The sequence below is a fragment of the Chlorocebus sabaeus genome, chromosome 11, assembly GCF_047675955.1.
Source record: "Chlorocebus sabaeus isolate Y175 chromosome 11, mChlSab1.0.hap1, whole genome shotgun sequence".
In the NCBI taxonomy this organism is placed as follows: domain Eukaryota; kingdom Metazoa; phylum Chordata; class Mammalia; order Primates; family Cercopithecidae; genus Chlorocebus; species Chlorocebus sabaeus.
The window spans coordinates 731,203-747,515 of NC_132914.1; the positions used below are offsets into that span (position 1 = coordinate 731,203).

The 16,313-nt window shown below is 52.6% G+C and overlaps 1 protein-coding gene across 4 annotated transcripts in view; it reads left to right on the top strand.

Moving 5' to 3' along the window:
- B4GALNT3 (beta-1,4-N-acetyl-galactosaminyltransferase 3) overlaps window positions 1–16,313 on the top strand; it is a 101,126-nt gene that overhangs the window by 60,114 nt on the left and 24,699 nt on the right. For 3 of the 4 annotated variants that reach the window (XM_073020321.1, XM_073020319.1, XM_073020318.1), the window contains exons 2-3: window positions 11,561–11,664; window positions 12,631–12,708. In XM_073020321.1, coding sequence (XP_072876422.1) covers window positions 12,640–12,708 — 69 coding nt within the window. In that variant the 5' untranslated portion in view covers window positions 11,561–11,664; window positions 12,631–12,639. Of the gene's footprint in view, window positions 1–11,560; window positions 11,665–12,630; window positions 12,709–12,836; window positions 12,933–16,313 lie in introns of those variants that run through there. The other variant, XM_073020320.1, reaches the window with a different exon arrangement.

Below are 16,313 nucleotides of genomic sequence, written 5' to 3' on the forward strand. Positions count from 1 at the left end.
CCATTACCGTCTTACAGAGTCAGGGTTTTCCTACATCTCTGTTGCTTTTCCCGGACTCTTCAGGACTTTGAAGACCAGTTTCCCAGTCCCGGAAACTGTTTGCAGAACATTCTGCCCGAGGTTCCTGCAGGCCTAAGAAATGGAAACGTAATGAGCAGGCATCATGTCATTAGCATCCAGTTAGCCCTGACGTCTAATGAGGTCTGCTTGTTTGCATAATGCAGAACTGGCTTGTGTGTGCCCTGCATGTGGGCATGAGTAAGTGTGCCAGAGCACATCCACAGGTCCGTGGACGTCCGTCCTAACTGCACCTAGGGAAGGGTGCAGCTGAATGTCTCCGCTGGCACTTTTCTGTTATCACAGCGGTTAGTAGAGGACTAAGCACAGCACACAGCAGGTGCTCAGTAAATGCCTGCTGGTGGGACTAAGACCGCACACAGCAGGTGCTCAGTAAATGCCTGCTGGCGGTTGGTTGACTCATTAGCTCATTCTTTCTCAGCCTGCTGATCGCTTACTCCTGGCCACCCCTGCACGTCCTCTTTGAAAGACTCCAGGAAGGAAAAGGATTGCCCCATGTCTTCGCTCTGCATGCAGAAGCTCGTCCTCTCCCAGGACGGAAAGAAGATCGGAAAAGACCAGCCTGACGGGTTCAGAAAAGTCAGGACTGATCTGAGGGACCCTGGAAACGCCTCTGTGGGCCTTCGCTAGGTCCATGGGCTCCGGCCGGTCTTAGAAGTCCCTGACCCTATTACCTCTAGATTTTCCTAAATCATCCCATTTTATCAAGGGTCTTAAGTCAAAATTCCCCTTCCCAGGACTGTGTTTGTGGCTGTGATTGTCACAGCACTTACTACTAAATGGGCCCTTAAATGTTGTAGGTGTTAAGTTTTGTTTTTTTTTTTTTTTGGAATAATGGTGATGATGGTAATGACGGTATCTTAGAGGTGATCCCGTGGGCTGGCAAAACCTTCTGTGGCCTCTTCTGATCAAATTCATGGCTTGGAGAATGGCTATTTACTGAGCCGTGCGGGGTCCAGATGGACTTCACATTCCCAGAGCAGCGGCAGCGAAATAGAAAGGGCGTCTGCCCCCTCTTCCTACCTCCTCTCCTCATCTGCCCGCTTGGTTTTAGACTTTGCGTTTTTGTTGTTTGTTTGTTTTTGAGATAGAATCTCCCTCTGTCACCCAGGCTGGAGTGCAGTTGTACACTTGTGGCTCACTGCAGCCTCTACCTCCTGGGCTGGATCCTCCCACCTCAGTCTCCCGAGTAGCTGGGAACACAGGTGCGTGCCACCATGCCCAGCTAGTTTTTGTTGTTGTTGTTGTTGTTGTTTTTTAGACAGAGTTTTTGCTCTTGTTGCCCAGGCTGGAGCGCAATGGCGCAATCTCAGCTCACCGCAACCTCCACCTCCCGGGTTCAAGTGATTCTCCTGCCTCAGCTTCCCAAGTAGCTGGGATTACCGGCATACACCACCAAGCCCAGCTAATTTTGTATTTTTTTTTTTAGTAGTGATGGGGTTTCTCCATGTTGGTCAGGCTGGTCTCGAACTCCTGACCTCAGGTGATCCACCCGCCTCAGCCTCCCAAACTGCTGGGATTACAGGCGTGAGCCACTGTGTCCGGCCTTGTTTTGTTTTTTTAAGAAATGAGGTTTCGTCATGTTGTCCAGGCTGGTCTCGAACTCTAGAGCTCGAGCAATCTTTCACCCTCCGCCTCCCAAAGTGCTGGGATTACAGGTGTGAGCCACCACACCCGGCTGGTTTCATACTTCAGTGTGGATGTCTGGGCCAAGCAGGGATGGTTGGGTGAGCAGGAAGCACTGACAGCAGGGCAGAAATACCCAGGCAAACACCTGGCATGGGCTCAGATGCCCTCTCTTGGACCTCCTTTAGGTGGCACCCAATAGGGCAGCAGGTATAGTCCCTTGTGCCCGTAGCTTGCACACCTCAGCCTGCCTGCAGCCACAGCCATTTCAGTAGCTCAGGTGCCAGCTTGGCAGGAAGCTGGGGGAAGGCAGAGCTGGCTGTTCTTCAGGTTTCTGGCCCTGGCTCTGAGCGTCAGCAGGCTCAGGGGAGGGTGGGGAAGAGGCTTATCATGGCCCCACCCATATCCATCTACTCATCTAGAGGAGCTGGGAGGCCTCAGGATTCCACCTTTCTGCTGCTCCTCACTTGCCCCCCCGCATGCACACCTGTGCTGCGAGGGCGCGTGAGATGGACCAGGGGCAGCGTCTGCTTGCAGACACACAGCTGGGTGGCTTACGCTGAGAAGGAAGAGCTTGGAAGCGGGAAGAGGGGAGCAGGCCCATGCTCAAATGCGCTCGTGTCCAGTTCAGCTGTTTTGGGACTATGGGACAATGGAGTTGGGTCTCCACACTCTCCCTTGCATTTGGGGGGCTTATATGGAGAGATGTTAGTGGCCAAATGAGAGAGAATATAAGAAAATGGTCTGGGGTGTGTGTGTGTGTGTGTGTGTGTGAAGTGTGGGTGGGTGGGTGAGGAGGAGGTCACTGGAGAGGGGATGGGGAACAGGGGTAGCTGGTGACTCGGTGGTACCTGACACCAGGTGATAATGAGGGTGATCGTGGAGGCAGGCACAAACTCTTCAAGCACATTCAATAGAGAGTAGTGGAATTTAGAGCCCAGGCTTTTGTCTTGGGTTCAAATACTGGCTCGGTCACCTACGGCCTATGTGACTTTTAGCAAGAATTTTAACCTCTAAGGCTTCCTTTCCTGTAGGTTTATTCTATTAATTTTTAATCTTTAAATGTTTTTAGAGACGGAGTCTCACTATATTGCCCAGGTGGAGTGCAGTGGCAATTCACAGGTACGGTCCTAACGCACTACAGCCCGAACTCCCGGGCTCAGGCCATCCTCCCACCTCAGCCTCCTGAGTAGCTGAGAATACAGGTGTGAGCCACTACACCCAGCGAGGTTTATTATATTAAATAAAACACCTGATGTTTCATGTACCATAAACATAACAGGCGCACGTATGTTTATATAAATGCCTAACATCTCAGCGCTAACTATGAGTGTTGGATTACTAATAATTTTTCTTGCATCAGGCTCCCTGGGGCGTCATGGACCAGAAAGGATAGGTTTAGCCACACACCCGGACTCTGCCGTTGGAGCATTGGGTTTGCCTTAGAGACTCCCTCCCAGGTGACAGGCCCCTGGCTTCACCCCTCACTCTCTGTGCCACTTCAGGTTTCTGGTGGGGTTCAGGCCCTGCCCTGCTGGCTACTAGTCCTAGCAGCTTCGCCCTGCTGAGGACGTGTGACTGGCCCCACGTGCTCTCCAAGGACAGAGCCACAGCCCCTGCTTTTCCCTCCCAGGACTCAGTGCTGGTGCCTGGCTTCGTGGAACTGTGCCTGGATGTCATGGCCTCTTGTCCATTCCCTTGACAACCTCCTGCTCACTAGTGGGCGAAGGGCTCTGTTTCTGTTCAGTTCCTCTGGATTTCATCACCTTTTCTCATTCCTGTTTGAGTGTCCGGTGACAGTTCTCTCTACAGACCCTGGGGCTTCTAAGCCAGTCATCTGCGTTCACCCTGGATCTTCGGCTCCTTCCATGTGGTGGTGTACGTGGAACCAGCCCTCCAGGCCTCTCCTTCTCCCTCGCTTTCCTAGGGCCCTGCTAGGGCCAGTCCTTCCCCTCTTGCCTACCCTTGCCCAGGAGCAAGCCCTTTCTAATGGATCCCTGCCCCAAGGCTGGAGTCAGAGCTTCAGAAGGGACTTCTCTGCGTCTCTGCCTGCAGGTGTTACCCCCACACCCACTGCTTCCACTTCTTTTTCCGGCTTCCTCTCAGCTCCACCTCTCCTGTTGGCATTCATGAGTTGCTTCCAGGTTCCCTGCTGATACGGAGAGCTTGCTTGTAGCTGGGGTTGGGGTTAACCTTTTTGCTCCCCTTATGATGGACTTGTGCCATCCACCGGGTTGAGCAGTCTACACCCAGTCACATCTGTAGGCGGCAAAGTTCATTTCCACATGAGCAAGCAATAAGATGTGGGAGTGATGAGTGAGGTGAACCCAACTCGTTTGGGGCCGATGATGTTACTCCCAGCGTAGATCACAGACGATTCGAACAGATTCTGGAGATATGTGTTGGGCTCCCTTGCCATTTACCACGAAGTGACGTGTAAGCACATGCGCACGTTATCTGCACCTTTACGCAGTGAGGTCAAACTCTTCGCATAGTGCCTTGCGTATAATAAGTGCTCGGCAAAGGTTAGCTGCTATTCATATTGCCATTATCACAACCACTTAGGAGCAAAAGCAATACCTCTTGCCACGTACGTTGTAAAATGCCCTGTTGGGCATTGGTAGGAGTTTGAGCCTTGCTATGTGTGAGGCTGACTTAGGGGAGATTTTCCCATCATGGGCCGTGGTTCTGGCGTGCTGTGGGTCAGCTAGTTGGTCCCGGGTCTTTATTAACATGAGAACTTAATCTGGATGTTTTGCCTGCTAAGTTGAAAGTGCTTTGAAGTGTTTTAGCCCTGCAGTGGAGTTGGGAGGCTCAGGCCTGCAGTCCCAGCACGGAATCTGTAACACCAATGCCAGCCTGGGCAGCGACAGACTCCCTTTCTCTTGGGTGTGAATCAGACCAGGCTTCAGGAGAAATAATTGTGAGTTCCAGATCTGCAGCATCATGACTAATAATGCAAATAGTAAGGTGCCGCGTGTTAAGGGCTGATGATGTTCTGGGTAATAAATCCTTGACATGGATCATCCTGTTCACTGTGTGGCCTTGAGCTGATGACTTCGCCTTTCTGTTTCTGTTTCTTCATCTCGAAAATGGAGATGACGACACCTAACAGGGAGGTTGAGAAGAGCTCATGAAATAACGTCTGCGAGAGTCTTAGAAAAAAGCAAAAAGCACAGAGGGATATATGCATGCCATATTTTTACCGGCGAGAAAGATGGTAATCTTCAGGCCTTTGAAGAGCCTGCATTGCACAGAGCAGGGATGTTGGCAAAGCTCCGGCTGATGGTGAATTTGATAGCCCAGCTCTGTGAGGGCAGAATATGAGGCCCGCGGTGGTGCTTTATCTGTCACCTGAGATTGGGGTGTCTGTCTCCTGGCACAAATGTGTCACCTGTTGTAGCAGAAACAGGCCCTGGCAGCTGGCGCTCTGGGAGGAGAGATCTGGCCGGGAGCAGGAGGAGTTCGCTTCCCAGAGGGCAAGTGACAAATGTCAGTAGTTAAATCCGCACATTTTTCAGCTCCACGTTCCCCCAGGGGGGCTAAGAAATGCCTGGTTATTCACCGGCAGGATTAACAGAGGCAAGGATATGGGAAGAGGAGATATCCCAATGCACAGCACGGCTCCTGACACCTGAGACGCACTTAGTGAATATTTGTGGGGGATGAGGGAGGGTGGGGGGCAAAGAGCAACACTGCGAAACAAAGAGGGAAGGGGGTGCTACCTATTTCCCTGCTGCCACTCCTGACCCACTGCTTACTACTCTGGTCAATAAGCATGGAGAAAGCTGAGCGCGGTGGCTCACACCTGTAATCCCAGCACTTTGGGAGGCTGAAGTGGGAGGATCACTTGATCCAGGAGTTCAAGACCAACCTGGACAACATAAAAAGACCCCATCTCTAAATTTTTTTTTTAAATTAAACAAGTATGGTGGCATGCACCTGTAGTCCTTCCTTCTCAGGAGGCTGAGGTGGGAGGATTACTTGAGCTTAGGAGGTCGAGGCTGCAGTAAGCTATGATTGTACCACTGCATTCCAGCCTGGGTAATCCTGTCTCTTCAAAAAAGAAAAATAAGAAAAAAAGAAACATAGAGAGAAAAGAGTCAGAGAAATATTGAATATTTTTAAAGCAGTTGAAACTCATATCTTCTGACTCCTAAATCCCAAACCTCAAACTCGGAAATTTTTAGGAAGAACACGTTTATGGGGTCTAGACCCCATGCTAGGTCTGGCCCACATAATTTAATCTCCATAGCAGTCGCTATAGGGCAAGTGTTTTTATTTCCACCATTCAGATGAAGAAACCAGGGCCAGAGAAGTTAAATTACTTGTTCAAGCAGTCACAGTTTATGAGTGGTAGATATACAATTAGATCTTTTTTAAATTTTATTTATTTATTTATTTATTTATTTACTTTTTGAGACAGAGTCTCGCTCTGTCACCCAGGCTGGAGTGCAGTGGCCGGATCTCAGCTCACTGCAAGCTCCGCCTCCCGGGTTCCCGCCATTCTCCTGCCTCAGCCTCCCCAGTAGCTGGGACTACAGGCGCCGCCACCGCGCCCGGCTAGTTTTTTGTATTTTTTAGTAGAGACGGGCTTTCACCGCGTTCGCCAGGATCGTCTCGATCTCCTGACCTCGTGATCCACCCGTCTCGGCCTCCCAAAGTGCTGGGATTACAGGCTTGAGCCACCGTGCCCGGCCTTTTTTAAATTTTATTTTTGTTTTAAAAAAGGGAGGGTCTTGTTATGTTGCCCATATGTTGCTAGTCTCAATCTCTCCTGGGCTCAAGTGATCCTGATGCCTTGGCCTCCCAAAGTGCCGGGATTCCAGGCATGAGCCACCACGCCAGGCCACGATTAGATCTTTCTGCCTCAGAAGGCTTTGCTTGTCTTCCTGCTACATCATGAGGCCTGCAGAGGAATTTTCCTGCTCCTTAAATTAGTGAAGGTTGGGCCGTTGACTATCCCAAGTTTTAGGTATCTCACAGCCACCTAGACTCACCTGTTACCCAGGGGCAAGACCTGACTGGGTTTAACTTCACCGAATTTCCTACCTGGAATCCACTCACCTCCCTAAATGGATTTGTCTTTGGTCACTGAGAGAGCTGCCTCTTACCTCCTGTTAAAGAGAAATAGAACCGCACACTAGTTACCGGTCATGAAGATGGATTTTATTTAGTATTGCTGCAACATGGGAGAGAGGCTTCAGGACAGAACTGAGCTCAGCTCTGAATACAGCAGCAGTGACTGGGGATTTACTGCCAGCCAGCGGAGCTGAGGGGTCAGTGGTTGGAAAGCGACTGAGACGTCAAGAATGGAGGGATTCTTGCTGAACTGGCCTAATGGGACGCTTGCTAACGGCAAGGGTGGGAGATGAGAAGCTTGGTCAGATGTCGGGGTGGGGGGTTCTGCTAAACTGACCTAGCAGAATTCTTGCTGGAAACTGGACTAGGCAGGCCCAGGACAGGGCCCAAGGATGAGGTCACATAAAAGAGAGTGCTCAGAGGAGCATCTAAGGTTTGGTCAAGGAGAGAGTCTTTGTCACTCCCCAGCAGATGCCAGGACAAAGGCAGCTGAAGACCCACAGTGCTAGTTGATTGTAGGGGTAAGTCATCTCCCCTTGGTGTGACTTCCAACAGTCAAGGACTTTGGCTGAGCTGAAGGCTGTCTTGGAGAAGGAACGTGCACCTGAGATGCACTGTAACTCCCACTGAGGGGGCAGGCAGCATTTCGTGGGTATTTCCCCACAAGCTTCTCTTGAGTAAGAAGCTTTTAGTCATAAGAGTGAAGATGACCCAGTCATTCAGATGCAGGAGCAAGGCAGGGCCCGTCCTCCCCCTCCCCACAGTGTAACTCATGTGTCACCCGGGCACACCTGAACCCACAACTGCTGGCCAGCAGCTCCCCGGGGCTGGGAAGGGACGAGCTCTTGCTTTAGCTCATGTGTTTGGGTTGGGATTAGCAGATGAACAAGCAGTTTTCTCCTGAGCTCATCCGGAAATGGAGGGTAGAGTCTGGGAGCATTCTTTCTCTTTCTCCCTCACTCCTCATATTTTCACATCACTTCAGTGGCCCCGGCATCCTGCTTCCCCAGAACACACCCCTGCCCTGAACTCGCCAGACCTCTTCCTGCCAGCTGGACCGGCTGGAAACAGGAGAGACCTTGATGACGGAGGGACAAAGCTGCAGAAGTCCCTGTAACCATAGCATGAGTGGAGGGTTAACATCTGCAGAAACCCAAAGGCAGGTCCCCCGCGGAGGCCTCTGCGCCAGCACTCCTCAAAGTCTGTGCCAGAAAGTACCCACAGGAGAAAATGTGGGCAGAACGAGAAAACCTGGGCCTGGGAGACAGAGGAGCTCTCTGTTCTAATCCTGGCTGCAGAACAACGAGCTCTGTGACTTTAAGCTCAGAGCGCTCTGTCCCCATCTGTAAAATGGGGTGATGGAGCTGGCCTCTCAGGAGATTCTTAGAAGGTTCAGATGCAGTCACGCCTGTGAGGCACTCAGCAAGCACGAAAGGGCCCACACAAAGCACAACCATGTAAGAAAGGCACTCGCCCCACACCTGCCTGCCAGCGTGCAGCCCCCGTTCCCACCCCCTCCCCAGGCCTGTTACGTAAACACTCATGCACAGCGTGGGTGGCCCCCTTCAGTGAGGCCCGTGTTCATGGGCGGTGCTCTGTGTCTGTGTCCGCGTGGCTGCCTGTGTCTGCGTGGCTGTGTTCTGTGTCTGCGTGGCTGTGTTCTGTGTCTGCGTGGCTGGCTGTGTCTGCGTGGCTGTGTTCTGTGTCTGCGTGGCTGTCTGTGTCTGTGTCCACGTGGCTGTCTGTGTCCGTGTCTGTGTGGCTGGCTGTGTCCACGTGGCTGTGTTCTGTGTCCGCGTGGCTGTCTGTGTCTGTGTCCGCGTGGCTGTGTTCTGTGTCTGCGTGGCTGTCTGTGTCTGTGTCCGCGTGGCTGTGTTCTGTGTCCGCGTGGCTGTGTTCTGTGTCCGCGTGGCTGTGTTCTGTGTCCGCGTGGCTGTCTGTGTCTGTGTCCGCATGGCTGTCTGTGTCTGTGTCCACGTGGCTGTCTGTATCCATGTCTGCATGGCTGTCTGTGTCTGTGTCCACGTGGCTGTGTCCACGTGGCTGTCTGTGTCCGTATGGCTGTGTCCACGTGGCTGTCTGTGTCCGCGTGGCTGTGTTCTGTGTCCACGTGGCTGTCTGTGGCTGTGTCCGCGTGGCTGTGTCTGTGTCCGCGTGGCTCTCTGTGCCTGTGCCTGCGTGGCTGTGTCTGTCTGCGTGGCTGTGTCCGCGTGGCTGTCTGTGTTCTGTGTCCGCGTGGCTGTCTGTGTTCTGTGTCCACGTGGCTGTGTCTGTGTCCGCGTGGCTGTGTCCACGTGGCTGTGTCCGCGTGGCTGGCTGTGTCTGTGTCCGCGTGGCTGTCTGTGTCCACATGGCTGTCTGTGTCCACATGGCTGTCTGTGTGTCCACATGGCTGTCTGTGTCTGTGTCCGCGTGGCTGTGTCCACATGGCTGTCTGTGTCCGTGTCCGTGTGGCTGTGCCCACGTGGCTGTCTGTGTCCACGTGGCTGTGTCCGCGTGGCTGTGTTCTGTGTCCACGTGGCTGTCTGTGTCTGTGTCCGCGTGGCTGTGTTTGTGTCCGCGTGGCTCTCTGTGTCTGCGTGGCTGTCTGTGTCTGTGTCCGTGTGGCTGTCTGTGTCTGCGTGGCTGTCTGTGTCTGTGTCCGTGTGGCTGGCTGTGTCCGTGTCCGCATGGCTGTGTCTGTGTCCGCGTGGCTGTCTGTGTCCGCGTGGCTGGCTGTGTCCGTGTCCGCGTGACTGTCTGTGTCCGTGTCCGCGTGGCTATCTGTGTCCGCGTGGCTGGCTGTGTCTGTGTCCGCATGGCTGTCTGTGTCCGCGTGGCTGTCTGTGTCTGTGTCTGCGTGGCTGTGTCCACGTGGCTGTCTGTGTTCTGTGTCCGCGTGGCTGTGTTCTGTGTCCGCGTGGCTGTGTCTGTGTCCGCGTGGTTGTGTCTGTGTCCGCGTGGCTGTCTGTGTCCGCGTGGCTGACTGTGTCTGTGTCCGCGTGGCTGTGTCCACATGGCTGTGTCTGTGTCCGTGTGGCTGACTGTGTCTGTGTCCGCGTGGCTGTCTGTGTCCACATGGCTGTGTCTGTGTCCGCGTGGCTGTCTGTGTCCGCGTGGCTGACTGTGTCTGTGTCCGCGTGGCTGTGTCCACATGGATGTGTCTGTGTCCGCGTGGCTGTCTGTGTCCACATGGCTGTGTCTGTGTCCGCGTGGCTGTCTGTGTCCACGTGGCTGTGTCTGTGTCCGCGTGGCTGTCTGTGTCCACATGGCTGTGTCTGTGTCCGCGTGGCTGTCTGTGTCCACGTGGCTGACTGTGTCTGTGTCCACATGGCTGTGTCTGTGTCCACGTGGCTGTGTCTGTGTCTGCGTGGCTGTCTGTGTCCACGTGGCTGTCTGTGTCTGTGTCCGCGTGGCTGTCTCCGCGTGGCTGTCTGTGTCTGTGTCCGCGTGGCTGTCTGTGTGTCCGTGTGACTGTGTTCTGTGGCTGTGTGGCTGTGTCTATGTCCACGTGGCTGTCTGTGTCCGTGTGGCTGTCTGTGTCCGCGTGGCTGTCTGTGTCCGTGTCCACGTGGCTGTCTGTGTCTCTGCTGGTGCTCACATAGGGGTTCCTGTGACACTTCTCCCTACTGTCGACTCTTGGCTCCCAGGGGTCAGGGACTGTCAGGCTAATTCCTTCCAAGCAGTGCTCACCACAGCATCCTGGGGACATCATGGTGAAGCTGTTGGAGGGAAAGGGGAGGCTCGGTGGAAATCCACCTGCACACTGGGGTCCTTGTCTCAGCCTTGCCACTACTTGCTGAGTGAGCCTTGATCAGCCATTTGACCAGTCTGGGTCCCATTTTCCTCACTCAAAGAGAGGACGAGGTGATCTCGAAAGCCTCTTCTAGCTTTCAGTGGTCTGTGGTTCTGGTTTGTGACTAACAGTAGTTTGGTTCTGCTTATTCAAAGCCCAGCAATCTCCTTTCAGACGGGAGTCCCAGCCTTTGGGAGTGTCAGTGGCGGCCGGCCGCCGGGCTGATGCTCCCCGGCCCTCACCCTGGTGCAGCCCTTGCCTCCTGACTTGGTGTGAATGCATGTGCACCCCCAGTTTCCTGTTCCCTCCCTCTCTCTCGCCGTGGTTTGACTTTTCGCCTTCCCAGATGTGTGTAAGCCGACCTGGCCCAGAGCCTTCAGGGCACCAACAGCATCAGCCACACGCAGTCTCCCAATGACGCCAGTAGTCGCAGGGCCTCTAATCTTGTACGTCCAGTGGTTTATAAATTTGTTTGACAGACACCATATCCCAGGCCCACCCCTTCCTGCCTCTCTCAGGTCTGGCTCCATCCAGCAACCCAGTGATCAGTGGAAGGGCTCCCCCGCCGTTAGTAACCGCCTGCTGTTCCCTGGGCTCAGGGCACAGGAGCTGAGCAGGAAGGGAAGAGTGTACCGCCTGTCACGACCATCTCTCCACAGCAGCTCTTGGGAGAAATTGGCCTCCAGAGGCAACCGGGGGAGAACGAGCCGGTAGTGGGAGGCCCGTGGTCCATGCTCACCGGGACTGGCTCCTTCTCTGGTTTCTGGAAGGCGGTGACTGCTGATGGGATGTAAGCTCATCTCCTCTCTCTGCCCTCTGGACCTTGGCCAATCTGCAGCTATCTCCTGCCCCCAGCCCCGCCCTCTTCCCCCCCACCCTCTGAAGAGAGGTGAGAAGCACAAGGGAAGACGAATCCCTCCTTTAACCTTCCAGATCTTTTAGATGTATGAGGTTTCCAGATTACGCTGACCTGAGGGCTCCTCTCATCCCCTCCCACAGGATATGGCAGCTGGAGAGAACTGGCCAAGGCTCTGGCCAGCAGGAACATTCCAGCTGTGGATCCGCACCTCCAGTTCTACCATCCCCAGAGGCTGAGCCTCGAGGTAGGTGGCCGTCCAGTCCACTGTCCCTGCCGGGGCCTTAACAAGGGTCCTCAGGTACTCTGCCCAGTTGCCTTAAGGGTAACCCCCACTACTCTGGGAGGAGAGGCAGAGGAGAAACAGCCCCCAGAATCCTAGTCTGGCCTCAGGACCTCCTAGCTGAGCCATAGAGATGTCCATCCAGCCTCCTCCAAGCCTGGGGCTGCCACTGGGCCTGGTTTTCTGGAGTCTGCCCTTGTGCCCTAGTTCAGTCTGCCCATGCCAGAACCACTCCGGGCCTGTGACCTCCATCACCAGTGGCATGTGGTGCCTCTCACTCGGGTGAGGGCCAGGCTATGCTGTGCTTGCTGCTGAGATCAGAGGCGACGAGGTGGATGGACACCCCTCCCTGCCCTTAGCTGGGATATGTATAGACTTGTAGTGAAACATTTCCCTGTAGTGTTTCTTGAGCCGACGGTCCCTAAGGAGGCAGATGAGAGAAACTGGGGTGTAATTCAGTCAGGAGCCCCAAGGCTGAGCCTGGAACAGACATGTATCCCAGAGCTGGACCGCAACCAAACTGAGCCTGTGGACCTGCACGATAGGGAGGGTTTGGAGGTGTCCCTGAGGGGCTCCCCCTTGTTGGAACCCAAATCTAGAGATCTGGGGGATAAGGAGGAAGAGGGAGCCAAGGTCCCTGCCCTCAAGGGGTCCTGACCTAATGAGGGTAAACCTTTTTCCCATATGGGGAAGACAGAGAATTCAGAAAAGTGAAGGAACTGGAGGAGCGTGCATTGATGAAACTACGGAGACGCATTCCCAGGGACACGGTGTGAATGGCATGCTCTGAGCCGACACCCCTGGGAACAGGCACTGTGCCTCCTGGCCCTCTGCTTCCCCACGGGCACTTCCAAGGGGCCTAAACCCTGTCCTGCCTGTGGTTTCTCACCCTAATATTCCTACCAAGTTCATTCTTCATTCTTCCACTAGGACCATGAAATGGACCAAGGTGGGAGCAGTAACAGCAGCTACTTGAAGTGGAACAAGCCTGTCCCCTGGCTCTCGGAGGTAAGGGCATTTCTAGAGCTAAACATGGTTTTTACAGATAATTCCAGAGATCACGGAAAACTTTCTACTAGTGAATTTAAAATTTTTTAAAATTATTTATGTAGTTAGTTTTTCGTTGCTGTTGTTTTTAGAGAAAGGGTCTCACTATGTTGGCCAGGCTAGTCTCCAACTCCTGGGCTCAAGCAATCCTCCAGCTTCAGCCTCCTGACGAGCTGGGATTACAGGTGGGTGTGACTGCATCCAGCTTAGCGGTTTCATGAAAATTTCTCACTCCAAGCGTTCCAGGTTGATTCGATTTCTCTCTCTCTTTTTTTTTTTTTTTTTTTTTTTGAGACGGAGTCTCGCTCTGCCGCCCAGGCTGGAGTGCAGTGGCCGGATCTCAGCTCACTGCAAGCTCCGCCTCCCGGGTTCCTGCCATTCTCCTGCCTCAGCCTCCCGAGTAGCTGGGACTACAGGTGCCCGCCACCTCGCCCGGCTAGTTTTTTTTTTGTATTTTTAGTAGAGATGGGGTTTCATCATGTTAGCCAGGATGGTCTCGATTTTGTGACTTTGTGATCCGCCTGTCTTGGCCTCCCAAAGTGCTGGAATTACAGGCTTGAGCCACCGCGTCCGGCCCGATTTCTCTCTTTAGAGAAGGAACACTTACATTTGCCAAAGGCCTACTGCGCGGCAGGCTTTGCAGATCATCTCATCTCAGCTTTGCGACCCTGTGAAACAGTATCATTATCCTCATTTTATAGGTGGGAAAACAAGGCTCACGAAAGCTAAAAGACTTTCATGGCCACGCCAATCCCCAGTCTTCAAGATAAGCGTCCCAAACTGTCTGTCTTGGGCCACTATCTTAAATCCCATAAGATATTCCATGAAGAAAAGAGTCCATTGTTAAATACGTTTTTAAAACTGTAATATACTACCTTGCCTTCCTGGAAATGTACATTAGCATATGAAAGAGTATGGGAAGTTCTGCAGCCATCTGTTTAACTTGGTTTAGCTCAGCATGTCTCGGACTGAATTGCTTTTTTCCATGAAATGCCTGTTGTACTCTCTGAAACTAGTGCTCTAGGTTTCATAGAAATGCTCTGAGGAACATGCACTGGGAAACTGCTTTGGAAAACTTGTACAGGAAGCGGTTCCATGTGAATAAAGGCTATCAGAGCCATCATAATACTTTTCATTTTTATAGGCTTTGATAGATGGTGTTTCTTCTTTTCATTTTTTATTTTTTAGAGACAGGGTCTTGCTCTGTTTCCCAGGCTGGAGTGTACAATCACAGTGGCACAATCATAGTTCACTGCACCTTGAACTCCTGAGTAGCTAGGACTACAGGGGTGTACCACCACTGCCTGGCTAATTTTTTAAAATACTTTTTGTAGAGACAGGGTCCCACTATATTGCCCAGGCTGACCTCAAACTCATGGCCTCAAGCGATCCTCCTGCCTTGGCCTCCCACAGTGCTGAGATTACAGGCGTGAGCTAACAGGCTTGGCCCCAGATTCTTTTTCTTTTGGTGAAGAAACTGAGGCTCGGAAGTTAATTAACATACACGAGATTACCTTGAGTAAATAAATCCTTATGCCAAGATTTCCAAGTAGCACGGTGCTTTGGGGATGAAAATTTTAAATTTGAGTTTCCTATTTTACAACTTGTTTAGAACCCGGTGTCTTTTTTTTTTTTTTTTGAGGCGGAGTCTTGCTCTGTCGCCCAGGCTGGAGTGCAGTGGCACTATCTCGGCTCACTGCAAGCTCCGCCTCCTGGGTTCACGCCATTCTCCTGCCTCAGCCTCCCGAGTAGCTGGGACTACAGGCGCCGCCACCACGCCCAGCTAATTTTTTTGTATTTTTAGTAGAGATGGGGTTTCACCGTGTTAGCCAGGATGGTCTCGATCTCCTGATCTCGTGATCCACCCATCTCGGCCTCCCAAAGTGCTGGGATTACAGGCTTGAGCCACCGCGCCCGGCAGAACCCGGTGTCTTTAGTCTTGAGGCCCTGCAGACACAGGTGACTTTTCTTGGCTGGGTGGTGCTGGCTAGTACTGTCTTTATCCACACCTCATAGACTGAGCTCTTCAGCCTGGGTGGTTTCAGTTCCACCCACTTGCTCTGGGGCAAGAGTGAAGGAGGCGGCATTGTACTGAATGTGATGTTAGTTGTCCACACGGTGAAACCGCCTCCTTCTAAAGCCCTGGGAGAGGATGGAGTACAATGCTGGCACCTGCTCTAGATGACATCACCGGGTAATTATGCCCCGCCCTACCTGGAGATAGTACTTTGAAAAGAACTTGCCTTACAGATCATTTGGTCTGGTGACCCAGCCTACTCTCCTTTAAGGATAGCTCGGATCCTTTTTCGGTTTGTTTTTTTTTTGGGGGGATGGAGTCTTGCTTTGTCGCCCAGGCTGGATGCAGTGGTGCCATCTCGGCCAGCTCACTGCAAGCTCCGCCTCCCAGGTTTACGCCATTCTCCTGCCTCAGCCTCCCGAGTAGCTGGGACTACAGGCGCCGCCACCACGCCCGGCTAATTTTTTTTGTAGTTTTAGTAGAGACGGGGTTTCACCGTGTTAGCCAGGATGGTCTCGATCTCCTGACCTCATGATCCGCCCGCCTGAATAACTAATTTCTCCACTTGTTTTTGCTAATCGAGAACATATATATAAACATATAATAAAACAAAAACAGCGAACAAATAGTAAATAGTGATCAAAATTGGGCTGGGCTTGGTGGCTGAAGCCTGGAATCCTAGAACTTTGGGAAGCCAAGGTGGGAGGATTGCTTGAGCCCAGGAGTTCCAGATCAGCCTGGGCAACATGGTGAGACCTTGTCTCTACAAATAAGAATAAAAAAAAAAGCTAGCCGTGGTGATGCACGCCTATGGTCCCAGCTACTTGCGGGGGGCTGAGGTGGGAGGATTGCTTGAGTGTAGGCAGTTAAGGCTGCAGTGAGCTGAGATTGTGCCACTGCACTCCAGCCTGAGTGACAGCGTGAGACCCCCATCTCAAAAAAAAAAAAAAAAAAGAAATATTGGCTATTTTAGTAAGTGTGTATGGCCTTTTGGTGGTAAATGACTGATTTCCATTTTTAAATATTAAAAATAGCTTACAAAATCATCATTACAGTCTTCATGGATGTTCAGGGCTTCACTGATCCAATCCTTTTATTTTATCAATGAGGAGAATAAGGAAGGAAGGCCCTGGAGAGGCCAAACAACACAGCAGTCGCACAGCTGCATAATGGTGCCAACTGGCTTCCAGCCCAGCCTCGCGGTCTCTCCACATCGTGGGGACTTCTGTTCCCATCCCCTTGCCCGTCCTTGGCCAGCAGGAAGTTCCCAGGTTAATAATACAGGTCATTTATTGAGCATCTGCTGGTGTCCAGGAGCTGTCAGGCTGTTCTGATGTCCCTCTTCCAGATAATGGCCCAGAGAGGTCAGCTCAGGGTCACAGAGTTAGTACAGGGCCCTGCTGTAAAGGTGAGCAAGGGCAGGAGATGAGGAAGATGACAATGGCTTCCTCTTTCACTGTTTCCCTGCCCCGGGCTTTGGCTGGCAGCCCAGTGTCTCTGAGGCCGGAAGTCACTCTGGAGACTCAGCGGCCTCAGACGTTTGACTTGG